Source organism: Netta rufina (assembly GCF_964035555.1).
Source record: "Netta rufina genome assembly, chromosome: 23".
Classification (NCBI taxonomy): domain Eukaryota; kingdom Metazoa; phylum Chordata; class Aves; order Anseriformes; family Anatidae; genus Netta; species Netta rufina.
Window position 1 is genome coordinate 402,017 of NC_140147.1, and position 15,496 is coordinate 417,512.

Here is a 15,496-nt window from a genome sequence, read left to right on the forward strand (position 1 = left end):
CTGCCGGAGGGCTCGAAGGAACAGGCCCGCCGATTGGAGGAGAGCTGGGCGGGCCGTTATAACCGTGAGGGGGGGGTGGGGGGGCTTCCCCTGCGCGGTGCCGGTGGCCGCGGGGCGGGGCCGGGTGCGCCATGGGCGGCCGCACCGGCGGAGCTCGAGGTACGGTGAGGGGGGGCACGGGGCGCTCCCGAGGCCGACGCGAGGGGAGCGCCGGGAGCGCGGAGGGCCCGGCCGCCGGCAGGCCTCAGGGCCCCGCTTCCCTCCTGGGGACGCCCGGGCCGGCACCGCGCCCTGCGCCTGGCTCCCGGCACGGCAACTGCCACCAGGCCGCCACCCGCCCCCTGTCCCTCACCACCCGCCCCCTGCCCCCCCGCCACCCGCCTCCAAGCCCAGAGCTCGCCCCGTGGCTTCACCACCCTAAACAGCACTGAGTCACCCGTCAAGTCCGTTTATCAGCACTAGTGCTTCAAAGTGTGTTTTTTTTTTTTTTCTTTTTTCTTCACTTTGCTTTTTAAATAAATGCAGAAATGACAGCTGGTTTCTTGGCTTGTACGCACCGTTAATGTTAGATGTGCCCCTAAGTTCTACATCCTATTTAAAAAGAAAACTGGTGTTGTAGTTACATTCTTCCTGTATCTTCATATTCAGAATTTTGTTACCATTGGCTGTTCCTTCTAGGTTTCCAGATTTCCTCCAGTCCTTATAAGCACCATGATAAGGTAATATCAAACTCAGAAAAAAAGGGATTTAATTCTCAATCAAAGCGATTTCAGTATAACCAGGTGAGTAACAAAAATGTTTGAAGTTCATGTCCTCATAATAAAAAACTAAAAACTAAACACTAAACTGCAACTAAAAATATGGCGAATAAGGAACTAAGTCTAGAATATGGTTGTTAAATTTGTTTTTTAATCACAACTCTTAACAGTATGAAGTAAATGGTAAAGCAGTGTTACTAATTTAAACCTTAAAATTACTGCACATACATCACCCTTGTCCTTACCATCTCCCTACATCTCTCCCACCCAGCTTTGTCCCTGGTCCCTTTTCCAGTCTTGAACCCTCATGGACACAAACATATATCTTGCATGTATTGTGAAATTCAGGAGCAAATTTAAAGAAATCAGTAGACTTAACACTTGTATAATGGTAGGAGAATATGACCCCTTCTCTCTTCGGACACTCCACCCTGACCCCTGATTTGTAGGAACTACATTGGTATATGTTATCTGGCCAGCAGAGGGAAGCAGAAAGATACGTTAAAACCATGCTGTTTTCCCAGCCTGCGCTGTGCAAGGTTTCTTTTCAAGTCTGGCCAACACTCAGAGGTGCCATGGGCCTCCTGGGCTTTCTGGATGCAGCTTTCAAGCTACATCCTCTGCTGGTGGAAAGAGGATGCCCATGGCCCCCGCTGACTGTTTCCTGTGGTCTGGTGACTATGTTGTAACACCAGAACTCTGAAAACTAAGTATATTCTGAATTTCTGAAGCTTTGGGTGCCAGGTATGTAAAGTAGGTAAATCTTGGAAGTATTTGTCTTCTTCCCTCTTTCTTCTTTTGCCTTTGGCATCTTCTCTTTCTTCTCCCTCCTTTGATCTCTTCCTCCTTGCTTGTCTCTCCCATCTCAGTGATATCAGGAACATATTATCTCGGGACTGAATAACAGCAATCAAGGACGTAAAGGACAAAAGATGAGGGAAAATGATCAAGGTAGAGAAGTTGCTTAAATACCTTAAGTAGGCGCCATCAGTCTGTCTGGTCAGCTTCCAGGAGTTCCAGATGACCTGATGCTAAGTTCTGAGTAAAAGAGAAGAGGCAGAGTCTTAAGGTAGCTTCACAAAGCACTCCCTTCCCTTTGAGAATTTCCTGCTTGAAGGGCAGAGCAGGCAGGAAGCCAAACCACAAGCTATACAAGGGCTTGGCTGATTCTTTCTTAAGCTTTACCCTAGAGAAGAGTTACTGTGCTAGGTAGGGGAGGGGAAGCATTAGGTCGCTTAATGCTAGACCTTTTTGCAGTTACTGACTTATTTTCCTCCACCAGTGCTTGATTGTGTTCTCTTCAGCACAAGCCATTTTGGAGCACATTCCTTTAGCAGGGTAGTCAGGGATAAATGAAGTTTAGCAGTACACGAAGTTTACCCACCTGTAATGTAGGCAATGTAGAGAGCTTATTTGCTTCTTAGTACCTGACCTGGAATAATTACCAAGTGAGTTGACCCACTTTTGTAACTGTGCCAGTTTACCACTGTATTCACACAGCCCCACAGGTGCCTGAACACTGGAGTTTGGAAGGCATTTCTGGTGGATTTACCACACAGCTAAATCCTCCCTTATATTTACCAGAATATAGTTCAAAGTATTCAAAGGACACAGAGGTGTGCAGTCACGGTAGCAGGAGCTAAATTTCCAAGGGTGTGTAGATGTCTAATCTCCAATTACTTTCAACAACACTGACGTGATGATGTGCATGCCAAACCAGAGCTAGATGCAGTGGATGGGAGAAGGGCTCTGTAGTTGGTTCCCTGACACGTGCTGTCCTGGAAGGTGCTAATCACGAACGTGCTGTCAGAGTAGTAACTCCCCTTTATGGGGCAGGGTTGAGCATGGGATTCCATCCAAGCCTCAGCAGGCTGGTCAGCAGGAGCAGCCAAGCCTGGGCAACACCAGGTAATTGAGCTTGCAGATGCAGGTTTTTTTTTTTTATCATCTGCTTTGGAAACCCACTGCACATTTAATAGATGGTTCTAGCAAATTGAACCAAACTTGCTTCCCTCAGCACAACCATCTTCTCCATGGAGCACAATTTGGAGAGCCTCAAGTATGTGGCAGAAAGATGAGGTACTAGGGAAAGGAGCTGTCCCATTAGCATCAGTATGAGCCTATGCCTGTATTTCATTGCCTTTGCCCCAAGAGAGAGGTGATCAATACAGCTTGGTCAATGTGTGTGGTACTTCTCTTGCTAGAGTGAAAATCCAGGCCCAGGATTCTATAATGTCACTCATCAGTCTCCAGAGATCAACAGCCCTTCGTTGTCAAAGAAAGGAACTGGATACTTTCCTTCACTGGTAAGAGGAAGCATTTTATTTCAGACTGATTTCCAAAGCTGCTAAAATCACATAGTCCCTTTGTAGTGACTTCAGTGGACTGTGGATCTGGTCTGTAAGCTACTTTGTTGCCTGTCTGCAGTGTCTATTTAGGGTTGTACTGGGGATGTTTCTAAAATCCAGCCAAGAAGGAAAATCATTTTTCACTGTCATCAGACAGAGTTATAATTAAAGTGGAAGTCCAACGGCTATTCTAAGCTGCTTTTTCATCTTTTGTTCTCTTTTAAATTCAGTTTCCAATGGGGCTGAATTTTTTTCTGCTCAGTCTCACCCAGAGGTGGTCCTTTTACACCTTTTCAAACCAAATTGGCAGAGCTGTTGTTAACTTACAAAAGTGTAAAGGAGGATACATACACACATGCTTTGTGGACTCATTGAGAGCGTTGTACTAGGCTACCTGAAATTCATAGTTAAAGTGAATAATTTCACGATCTGTTCTCTCTAACACAAGACTTAAAAAAAAAAAGTTTATTTTGCCAGCTGATGAGCATGTGCCCCCCAAAAGAAGAAATCAGCAACGCTTATTACTTGAAAAAGTCATTCTCATTCCCATTTAATCTCACAGAACTTGCAACTGTGAGTACTGTATACCAAAGTTTCTGCTATTTTAAAATGATAGAGGTGATTTGTCCTTAAAAATTACATTTGGTAAATCCAGGCCTCAGTCATTTCACAATTTCTTTTCAGCTCAGCTACTGACAATTTCCTTTCTCCCTTCCTTTCCAGGTTCCACGCACTGCACACAAGAAAATCTCCAGCTTTCCAGCTGCAAATGCCTATAACATCCTATCGTATTTTCAGTCCAGACGAGACTTTAGCATGGGAAACTCCAGTGTGTTTCAACAACCTATTTCTAGGAAGACTGAGAAAATCCCTACTCCAGCCCCCAATCAATACCATGTAAGGAGATTTGGAAGGGAAGACAAGGCAGGCAGCAAGGCACAGCTAACTTAATGCTGGTGAAGTCACTTTGATGTTCCAGGTGATGCTATGAAGTTCCATAAAACACAGCAACTAGCTGTAACTGAGCTAGTTTACGTACAGCTCTCAAGGTAGCTGTAACAGCCCAGAGCTTTGCATTAAATACCATTAAATACTTGTCCTGTGCCTGATGGCTCTGAGGTCTGTTCCACTGCACTCAGTATTTAAACGAATGAGCATGAACCTAGCTCAGGTATCTCTGCACGATCTGCCATCTCACCTCTGACCATGCTGCAGGTGTACCCCAAGGTGTTGTGAAATGAGCACACGTCAGGCAGTAACTTTTCAATACCAAGGGAGGAAAAATACATCCCTGACCCTGGGATGGTGGCAGCCTCTGCCCTCCTTGCAACATTACTGGCTTTGATACTGGAAGACCCCACCACGTCCCGTGAGTTTTCATCCTAGAACTCTAGCCTCTGTTGGTTGGCTACAGGGAACTTCTGCCAAGAAGCTCAAGGCAGGTGAATTCTACATCTTTAACAGGTACTGGGTTTTGAGGTTCAACCTCAGAGCTGGGAATCAGGTTTGAGTATGTTGAACTAATGTAATTGGCTGTGCCCTTCCACTTGCTGTGGAGCTGTGCCAGTTTATATCAGCTGAGGACCTAGCCCTCAGGTTCAGTTCCTGAACCTCCTCCTGATTCACCCGTGTGTAAGTCACTTAACTGTTCCATGCCTGATGCTCCCCACCCATGCCACAGTGACCAGGCTTCACTGGCATGTTGCAAGCCTTAGTCCACAGGAATTCAGAGTGTGTTTTGAGATATGGAAGATGATAACAAAACACAAAGTGTTATTAACAACTGTCAGATAGTTTATAATAATATGCACTCAGCTAATGGACTTTTTTGTCCTTTCAGTGTTGTCCTGCTTTAACCATATTTACTTTTCGATTTTGTTATTCTTTAGAGAGATTTTTTTTTCTGCACAGAATCTCTACATTGTAGCCATTTCCTACTGAACTTTTCCCTTTCAAATCATATTTTGATGCAGGATACATCCACTGTGATTGAGGCAGAATATGTTGACTCTCCATAACATTTGATGACATCGCATAGCTTTTTAAGGCAGAATGAACACGACACGATGTAATGAGCTTAATAAATTGCTACTCATCAGCTGGAGACATCTTAACTGGCTGCATGCATGTTCCTGAAGCAATTCATGCTTTTATAAAGTAATTTGATACAGTTTAAACATCAGCAAAGGTGTCTTAAACAAACATGTCTTGCCTCACAATTTGGGTGTGCAAAGAGCACACGTACAGAGTTACTGAGACTCAGCTGACATGGAGTAATCATGTTCGCTCGTACAACCTATACACTAAGACTGTGAACTTTCTTATGATGACTCACTTCAGCTGAGTATCTGCCCCGGCATGTTCTAGGTTGATTAAACTAGTTTGCAGGCCATAATTATTTTCTATATCATAGTATAATGGATTCACATCATATTATTTTTAACATTGTAAGAATTTGCTTCTGGGAACGGCCTTCTTGAATTAATCACTGACTCATGATTTACTGTAGGAGATACTATCTAACCTACAAGAAGCAGAACAGGAAACTATCTATTTAAAAGATGGCAGTGTCTGATAATTTATGACTATAGACAAAGAGACATCTGAGAAGAAAAAGAAGGCCAGATCCTGCTCTCTTTATGCGGCCACTGCTCTTAGGCAAAAAGGAACTTTTGTCTAGGAACTGGAGGATCTGTTTTTAAGGTGGTTACAGATGAAAATTGACAAATGTTCTGGGGAAAATGAGTGAGCAACAAGAAAACAGTATCCTAAGTTGTCCTCAAAGCTATCTTCAGCTCTGTGACCAATTCTGTCTTTGAGTGTGAGCTCCTTAGGAGCTGTGGATTAAATGTGTTCCTTTGTATATTCTGTACAAGAGCTGCTGTGTGTACCTGGGCAGCGAGTGTGGCAAATAGCTGAGTGCTCCACGAGAGCATCATGACCTCCTCCCCCAGGGACTTTTGGCACCTCTGTCCGAGTTAATTAGCGTGGGGACTGCTAGCAGTAGAACTGCAGTGCTGCACACCAAGCTTGGTGCAAGCTGCTGGAAGGCACAACCACTCCAGCATTATCTGCAGGCTTGAATGAACTGAAGTGCAGATTCTTCAAGTTGTGCTTAGTTTAAGGCCACCAGCCCACACTGCAGTCCCAGCAGTGACAGCCACAGAGACAGCCCCTATTCACTGCAGCACTTTCCAGGGGCTGTCTTGCAGGTGGCTTTTAGTGTCTTGGCAGTGCCACCTCAAATTCTGGGCTGTCAGCAGCTTGATCCAAACAAGACACTTAAAGCTGACATTGGAGAAGTCTGGAGATAGCAATTAAAGCCAAAAGCCACATTTTCTGCACGAGTTTCATGTCCTCAGTGTGTGCGTGTAAATGCAACCCTTACATGCTGGACTGTCACAAAGAGACCTACCTACAATTGGTAAGCACTCTGATATTTTGGTCCTAATTCCGCCTACAGTTGCATCATTAGAATCATTCACGATGGAGACAACTGGATTTTAAATGTGGGTTTTCCTTCGTTGGTAATTACCCACATGTTAGGTCAATTAAAGACATTAACAAGCCCTTTTTCTTTTTTCTGAAACAGACATCTACGGATTTCTGCAAGCAAAGCAACAATGTTTCTGCCCATGCAGTGTTTGTGTCGCGAACCACAAGAGGATTAAATTTGGAAAAAATTGGAAAATGGCCTTCTCCATGTATGTGAGCCTTGAGCTGGAAGAAAGATGTTGCTGGTGATTTTGGTTCTGTTCCGTCAGCGTGCAGAGCACCACTGCACATCAATTCAGGTCACTCTGAGCTTTTCAAGGCATATGAGATTTGAGCAGGTGTCAGAACACCAGTGTGCCTCCCTTCCAAGTGCTATGGCTTGATCCCATTGAGTCTCTGCTGAGACAACATTCCAGAAACCATCCTGACAGTTTTGAGTAGCCTTAAGGAATCACTAAAAACCCTGCAACTCTTGTGTAGATGCCAGAGGTTCCTGGAGAAGCCACGTTAGCATATAATGTACCAAGCTGCATGGTACTCTAGCTGCAAAAGAAGCCTACTCCTGGCCCATAGCCTGTTGAGGTTTAAGACCCAGAACATGAGGGCACATATCATGCAAAGGTATATCACGTGCAAGTTCTCCTCCTGTTTGATTCTTTAAAATTGCTAATGTCTCCATTTGTGCCTATGCTCAAGACAAAGTTTGGTGTTGCCTTATCAGTGTCCCTCGAAATAAGCTCTGCCCAGGATAGCACTTCCCAAATCCAGAATTGATTTCCCCACACAGTCCTGTTATACCGGTTCTTTTTCCTTCTGTTACATTCACTGACTGTTGCACTCTCATTTCTCAGCACCAGTGTTGCAGCCATGTTTGGTGTTTATATTTCTTTCCTGTTTGTTTTGTAGGTGACTACAACATCAATGATTCCTTCACCAGGGTGTCACCCAAGGGTATAACATCTTGCTTCAAGTCAAAGACCTCCCGCCTGACAAGGACAGACAGAATTACTGCAGAGCCCACAATCTATCAGCCATATAAACCCACCAGGGAAGCAAAGAAAACTCCTTTCAAGTAAGTCCAGCTCTGGAAGACATGCTACTTCCATGCAACATCTGAAACAAGGTCAGACAGCAGAGTGATCCCACAGTATCCTACTATATCACCCGCTCCAATTTGGCCAGTTATTGCCACAGATTTACAGGAACTAGCTCAGAGATGGAAGTGTTACAGAGCATTGCCTTGAAGGGGAGTGTGGGCTGATAACATCCTGGAGCAGTGTATCAGAGGTACCTTTATCATATGATCTCTCAGACATTTACAAACAGTAATTAAATACTGCACCACCCTTATGATGTAGGGGTAATATCTTACCCCCATTTTACAGAGCAAGAAGCCAAAGCACACATGGTCTGGAAAAGGTTCCTTCAGCTCTTGTAGCCCAGACAGGGATTTTAAGCACGAGGCTTTGCTTCTTTTGCATTGCCAGTGCCTAAACTCACCCCCAGAGTAACACTAGGCATAAAGGGTCGAATCCAGGAACCACTGAGCAGGAACACTGAGGGTTGCTCACAGCAGTACAGCATCTCAGACAACCTACGGGGTAAATTGTGGGCATTTTGCTAGCCCCTGCTATGGTGGGAAGCAGAGCTGAAAGGAGGCTTAATAAAACTCTCAAGTACTTCCTTCAAGCCAGAACTGCCGTTCCCACCTATCCCATCCTACCACTTGTTTCAAAGGGATTAAAGGCATGAAAGGAAACTCCTTCCCCTTCATATCCTTATGAGAAGGCAAATAAATCTGCCTATCAGCAAATTGTTCAAGTAAATTTATTGTCACCATGCAGTGACTTTGCCTGGCCTAAGATTAAGATCAACAATAAATTCCTGACCATGGAAAAGAATGAGAACATGAGAAGGCCCACAGCGCTCCTTACTCAACAGGTGTATCTACTACATCTCTCAGCAGCTGTATCTTTTAGCAGGGGTTTTATATAAAGAGTGGGAAGCTGTAGGCTGAGAGGGAAGCAATGCCAAGTGGCATTTGATAAGGACAGAGGGCTAGAGGGAAGGGCAAATTAAATATGAGGAGAGAAGATTGCCAGTCTGTACCATCAGAAGACACAAAAACACTTCACACCCAGCTGCTGGGGTTACAGCCTGCGCCCTCTCCTGTTTCAATCAGTGGGAGAGAATGGGAGGAACTCCCAGTTGGAGTTATTTGGCATTGTTGCTTTGCCTTCAGTGCTGGCTTACTCTGGAGCAGCTAGGTCTCTGCAGAAGCTGGACCAGTGACAAGTCTTTGTATTTCACAGTAAATAAAGCAGGCTGACTATAGCATTGAAATTGGACCTTTTTTTTTTTTTTTTTTCCTCCTAGATAATTTTCCCCAGAGGTTTTGGTTTAGGAGGATTAAGCACTGACCTCTCCTGGGCACCTGACAGAAACAACAGCTTTTATTTTGTGACAAAACTCCACCACTATGGGACGAGCTTCTTAAGCCTCTTCTCTCTTGACAGACAGAAATTCTGCTTGACACTCTGTGCTCCAGCAATCCCACCTTGTAAAGATCCACCTTTTCCTGGACCTGGGCAGTACAACCTCGTGGATTATAGAGGCTCTCTAAAGCAGAATTGCTCAAGTGCTGTGTTTGTCTCAAACACGGAGCGATGGATGGGGGGTGGATCACAGGAAGGGTTCCCCGGACCAGGTAAAAATAAGAATTATTCTGAAGTACTTCTCAGTGCTAGAGATGTGAAGCCTACAGATGTGACTAAACAGCACTATTGCCCATTCAACAGGAAGGAAACAAAGCACAGAAATTGGAGACTCCACCTTCAAAGGCATGTAGACACACACCATTTCTGAAAGGCACCTTACTCAGTAGTACGTGTCACATAGGATCTTTTGGATATTGTGACTGTAGGTTTATGATGACCACCAAGCAGCTAAATCCTTTCTAGATCAGAGCATAGTGTCCCCTGCTACCTTTCACTTGTCTAGTATTGAAAATCTGGGCTAAATTGATCTCTATTGCACAACAGCAACATGGCCAAAGTAGGACTAGATTCCTGACTACCAGCGCTATAACCAACTTGCTGTTCCATATTTTACAATATTATTTTTTAAAGGCAAGATAGAAAAATTCATGTTTTCAAAGTAAAGGCCATTAAAATATCACCAGCTGTCTGTCAGTGTATTTGACAAACAGGTTCTGTGACTTACAGTGCGTGTGTAAAACTACCACATAATCTCATAATTCTGGCTGTTGGTGCAACACAAATTTCACCTGCAACACTTTGCTGTTCAATTGGAAGAGAAGAGCACTTGGAACAGGAGAACAGGAAAGAAACAACATCCTCTTGAGAAAGCCTCCATGCCCCAGCTAGAGAGTAACGTTACGCAGCACCTCAGCACAGTGTCTTTAGTTTTATAACCCTCCGGCTGTTCTGTCCTCAGAAGGATTTGCCAGAATTTTCCTGATCTAAACTTGAGTAAAACAAGAAAAGAAACATGCCCAGTAGCTTGTAATCAGGAAACATATGGTGAAGGGGTAGGAGGGACACACTGCCATTGAGGAATGGGTTAAACACGCCAGGCTGACATCCAGCAACATGCATGGGCACAATTGCCACCAGTCTGTCCAGCCAGGACCGGTGGGCCCTGCCTCAACCCTGCCAGCAGTGCTTGCAGTGGGAGCTGTTCCTCAATGGCAAAGGGACAGCTTGCACCAGGAAGCATGCCCGAATTTTGACCCTCTGCCATTAGCGCTGATAAGGGAGGCAGATACAGGGACAAATCCTGCTGCAGTCTCCTTGTGCAGAGCAGTTCTTTCATATACAGGCAGGGAGCTAGTCATGGGGCGGAGGTGGAGCTCAGCTCGGCCCTGGTGGAACGTATCCCGTTGGCTGATTGTTTCTAGGCATGAATAACATTATTTTTTTTTTTTCAGTTAAGACTCATACTTCTTGCCCTGTTTATTTCTTCTAAGATTCTGAAGTTCTTCTAGGTGGTTACCAAAGGACTGGAAAAGCAGTCAATAGTAATACTGCTGTTACTACTAACATATGAACGTTCCTAGATACAGAATTTGTACCATCCACAGAGAGCAAGAGAACATGCTGGTTGCATTATTCTCTCCAGGGCTCTTGAGGCAGCACTAACTGGGGTAATGGGCTTTACTGGAGCTCCATCCAGATCATATCCCGGACTTGCAAGGTACTGTGTCAACATGCCAGCTCCCTGAGAGCTGTTCTGCTGACTAAGCTAGGACAAGATCCCCAGCCAGAGTAAATTAGTCTGTCTCAGTTAAAGGTACAGAGCTAGGCCAGTTTATTTACGCTGAAAATCTGGCCCAAAATTACTGAGGATGGTTACCAAGTTAATCAAAGAGGGAGGGAATGTACTACAAATACCTTCTGCAGATGGTGAAGAAATGCCATCTGTCATTTTCATCAGTCCTTCATGCCAAATTGATTAGAAACCTATGCAATACCATGTTAGTGCATGAAAAGGACAAGGATACACCAGCATCGCATAACCATGCATGCAGTCTTCTCTTTGTTGTTAGGAAAAAACAAACAAACACCACAAGAACAACAACAAAACACACACGCATCTTCTTTCTAGCCCAGTTTGAAAAGTGGGGAAGAAAATTCCACAGGATCAAAACTCCAAGTCATGAGATTAGAGGTGACTTAAGCCCTTCCCACAGAAATACACGTACAGAAATATTCAGCACTAGACCACAAGGAATAGAACTAGAGGAAGGTGTAAAATACATCAGAACTAAATCAGCTGGTAGCTGATAAAAAGCAACAACTTTAATAAAGGCTGGTTATTCACCAGTTGTTGATGCCTGGGCTCCTTTGGAGCCAGTGGCTCAGTGTTTCAGGAAATCTGGGTAATCCCTTACATTGGAGTCACAGTTAAATTTACAGTCAAGACAACCTTCAACATACTAAAGCTACCCCAAAGTACACCAAATGTTAGCACAAAATTTTAATTCTATGGCCAGAGACACTTTACAGAAGATACCAGGTCATTCACACAGGCTGAGGATTTTAGTACCTTTCTCATAAATCAGAAATTTTATACAAATCCAAGGAATTTTTCAGGAAAAATGTGAAAAAGCAGAGTGGAGGGGACCCCTCAGTGACTTCATTACAACTTTACACATTGTGAAACAGATGTGAAACAGTTTCAGTTTCCTGTGTCTTTGATCCTTTCCGATATCCAACACGGTGCCAGGGAATCTCCAAACGTGATGTGTGGGTGTTTTAACAAAACACAGGATGCTGTTTTGCCCTTCATAGCAATGGAGAATCACACCACACACCAAGATCCTCAGCTGCTTGGTTGATGATGCAAGGAATGAATAAGCATGAATAAAGACATAGAAACCGGGTGTTATTTGTACAGCTGAACAGCAGAGCCCTCCACCCAGCACTGTGGATACCAGAGCTCTTGCAAAATTCAGCTCACACACTGCTATGTTTCTCTCTCTCTCTCTTTTTTTTTTTTTTTTTTTCATTAATGCATATCTGTCTTTGCAGGTGCTTATTCACCCAGAGCACTTGGGAAGTATTCCTTCATCTACAACTATGATCAGAAGTGGGTCCCAGTGCTGTGAGCAGCGGAACCCAGACACCAGAGCAAAGCTCCTCGAACAGGACTTCTTTCAAACTCTGCAAAGTGCATGCTAACTCACAGTGCTGTACTCAGCCTGCCGTGGTTGGCTGGCTGATAGTCCAGCAGCTAATTGGTGGTACTTGGTGCTGTGTAATGGAAGATATTAGCTAAAGCTGACATAAAAGCTTCCAATTTTCTTTGTGTTGAATAATTACTACAATTATTGAGAGTTGCAGAAAAACTCCTCTTGGTGCTATCATCTGATAAACCAAAAAATAGGTGGTGGAAACTGACCGTGCCCATAGGAGACATTGCCCTGGCTGGAGAGTCCTTTTTTATTAGGGTTGAAATATGTGAAAAGGGCAGTGTGGGCAAATCCTACACCTCTGCTGCGTGCTTGCTCAGGGGATGGACACTTGGGTTTGCCAGCACCAGGCCTTGGTGCAGCTGAAGCACACTGCCTGCACAGAACGCAGAGCCCAGCGTGGGTGTGCACGCACGTGTGCACAGACACTCTCTGCTGCACACCTGCCAGGTACATTTTACAAGCCAGTCAAGAGTCAGCACAAACCAGCTGCTGACTGTCCAGAGCAGATACTGCTCCAGAGGAAGCTTCTCTCATTTGTCAGTGTAAGGCCTTTGCAAAACACAAGTGGGTTCATACTTTCACACGACCTTTGCTCACTCAGAGGTGAATCGCCTTCATCACTCGTATCTTAATCTTCAAAAGGAACTGGTGGGCTCCGGGCAAAGAGTCAAGAATGCTTTCACATATTTGGGAGCTCTGCTTTACGCAACCTCTACAGCAACTCGCCTTTGCTGGAAGGGATGAACGATACTAAGCCAGTCAGCAAAACACCCACCCTCAGCAGTGGTGGCAGGGGGCGGTGACTGTACCTGCGCTGACGTTGGCATGAATCAACCAGCATTCCCCGCACACGGTGGAGTTACTGTGATTTAAAACCCAGCAAATTCAGGCTAACTCAGGACCTGCACAGGAAGAATTACCCAGTCCTTTGCCTCCTTCTCATGAGCACAAAGGGAAGTCATTTGAATGGTGCAGACAAGCTTAGCACCAGTCAGGGCAGTTCTCACACTGCAGAACTTAGGAGAGATTTGTCTCTAGGGGTGCTGTATGCTCCCTCTCCCACAAGCAGCTGTAAACCTGTGTTCTTCCCTCAGCAGCCAGCACTTACCCATCCGTCAGGCAGTGCCCACCCGCCCTCCCCAGGACCAGCCCTGCGCAGACAGCAGCGGCAGGGTGCCCAGCACCAGGAGTCCTGCTGCAGAGATCCCCCTGAGGACAGCAGAGCCGAGTCCCTGGGCCTGCCTGATGTGTCAGGATGGTGAGAGCACCTGTTGGTTTCACAGCCATCTTTACTAAACACTGGGGAGCTCTTAGTGTGCCTGTTTTTAACTTGAGCTGAAATTCTGCTATAGTAAGACTGTAGGCCCAGACCTGCAGCACTAACACTGAATCAGAGAAATCCTGTTGAAGAAGGAGTTTATGATATGAAGATGAAGGAGTGTAGAGTGCCAGAAGAGATTGTCAAAGGTTGATAAGCCTTCAGACTTATCTGAGTCTCATCTAAGAGGCCCTCCTCATAATGATAACAACAATTAAGTAATCAAAAATTCACCATCCTGACATATTTCAACATTTCAAAATCCCCTTCACAGTGGGACTCTTGTCTGGTTATAGGACTCACATTCATTTCACTTTGATATAGACAGGAAAAGCAGAGGATTGAAGCAGATAAAGAAAGAGGAAAGTCCACAGATCTCAACCATCAGAGGATTCATGGGAAAATGGAAGACTCCCCCTTGATATATATATATATAATTTATTTTTAAACCAAAAAGCAGTTGCAGACAATTTTTAGCACAGGAGACACTGTGGTGGAAGCTTGGTGTTTGAGAGGCAGCAGGTGAGAGGAGTTTGGGCAGCCAGTGCAGCACAGGTGGAGGAAGGTACTCAGCTGGCTACCTGGTAACACTGCCTTGCCCAACAGATGGAGGCTGCGCTGCTCCTCCTGTGAGCAGAATTAAAAGGGGCCTTTCTTTTTGACTTGCTTAAAATTTCAGCAGATCTGTGGCAGGTAACCCCTCTGAGCGTTTATCCCTCCATCAAAGGGATGTGCCCAGAACTGCTCAGTCACCTCCACCCGCCCGCAGCACCGTGACGGCACGTCTGCAGCAACCAGCACAGAGCTAGGAGGAAAGCCCAGCTGTGGGTCTGCGTGCCTGATGGGAGCTGTTGCTGCAGCTGTACACAGACAGGCAGCATTTGCTGCCTCGCACCCCTTTATGAAGGGGCAGTTTAGGCTGACAGTCTTCTTGAGCTGTTCAACAGCATGTGATGCACAACCAACATCAAGCCCTTTCTGTGCCTCCAAGGTCACCTCTCTGCCCTGGCTCCTACCCAGCCCTTCCTGAAGGCCTTCCCAACTCAGACCTCCAGAGCTGGGTGAAAACAGTTCACTTTCTGTCTTTGAACCTTTATTATTATGGAATATCCAAAACAACAAAACCAACAACACAGTTACAAAAGGAGTTCACGGAGAAATGTGAAGCAGCCTGTGTTTGAAATGCTCTGTGTCACTGTACTGAGTCAAATATAAAACAATGCATATTTATACATATATAAAATATAAAAGGAACAATACATCAGAAATGTATAAACAAGGGCTATGGAGGCCTTTGTGGTATTTACAATCAGAGACGCAGCAGGGTGGGGGGTGTGGGAGCAGGCAGTGTCCGTTCAACAGTGAGTTTTAAATGCATCTGTGAAAGTCTCTGTGGACAGAAAAGGTCAGAGCTGGGCTCAGCTCTGCTGGAAATGGTTTGAAGGTTCTGCATGACTGATGGTTTGGGAGAAAGCCAAAGCCTATGGCTGGATCAGTCATGGGCTAAGGCAAACAGTGAGCAGAGGCAGTCCCCTGCCGCTGCCTGGGTTCTGACAGCCATCTTAGTGTAGCTGCATGTTCCCAGCTGTAAAACAGAAGGTCAGGCCCATTGCCAGAAGAGAATAAAATAAAATAAAATATAAAATAATAATAATAATAATAAATTCAGTAGAGAGAAGTTCCACGTTCACATCAGTAACAGATCTTCCAAGCAGTCTCTGGCCAGGCACCGTGAGGCCGAGTCCCTCCCCAGAGGCAGTGTATTCAAGTAAAGGCAACAAATCGAGGCCCTAGGCTGAGCTCTGTTGGGTCAAACTTGCTGTCTTTGAGAGAAGTCCCAGTAAGTGCTGCCTGCGGCTCT

The 15,496-nt window shown here is 45.2% G+C and overlaps 1 protein-coding gene across 1 annotated transcript; it reads left to right on the top strand.

Annotated features, from left to right (window-relative positions):
• Positions 1-131: 131 nt before the first annotated feature.
• Positions 132-12,293, top strand: STPG1 (sperm tail PG-rich repeat containing 1; the record flags this gene model as incomplete). Its single annotated transcript, XM_084300576.1, has 8 exons — positions 132-159; positions 679-782; positions 2,963-3,064; positions 3,830-4,003; positions 6,699-6,810; positions 7,508-7,673; positions 9,118-9,308; positions 12,154-12,293. 8 exons carry the CDS (start codon positions 132-134, stop codon positions 12,228-12,230), a joined length of 954 nt encoding a protein of 317 aa, XP_084156702.1. The 3' UTR covers positions 12,231-12,293.
• Between the last annotated feature and the right edge of the window lie 3,203 nt (positions 12,294-15,496).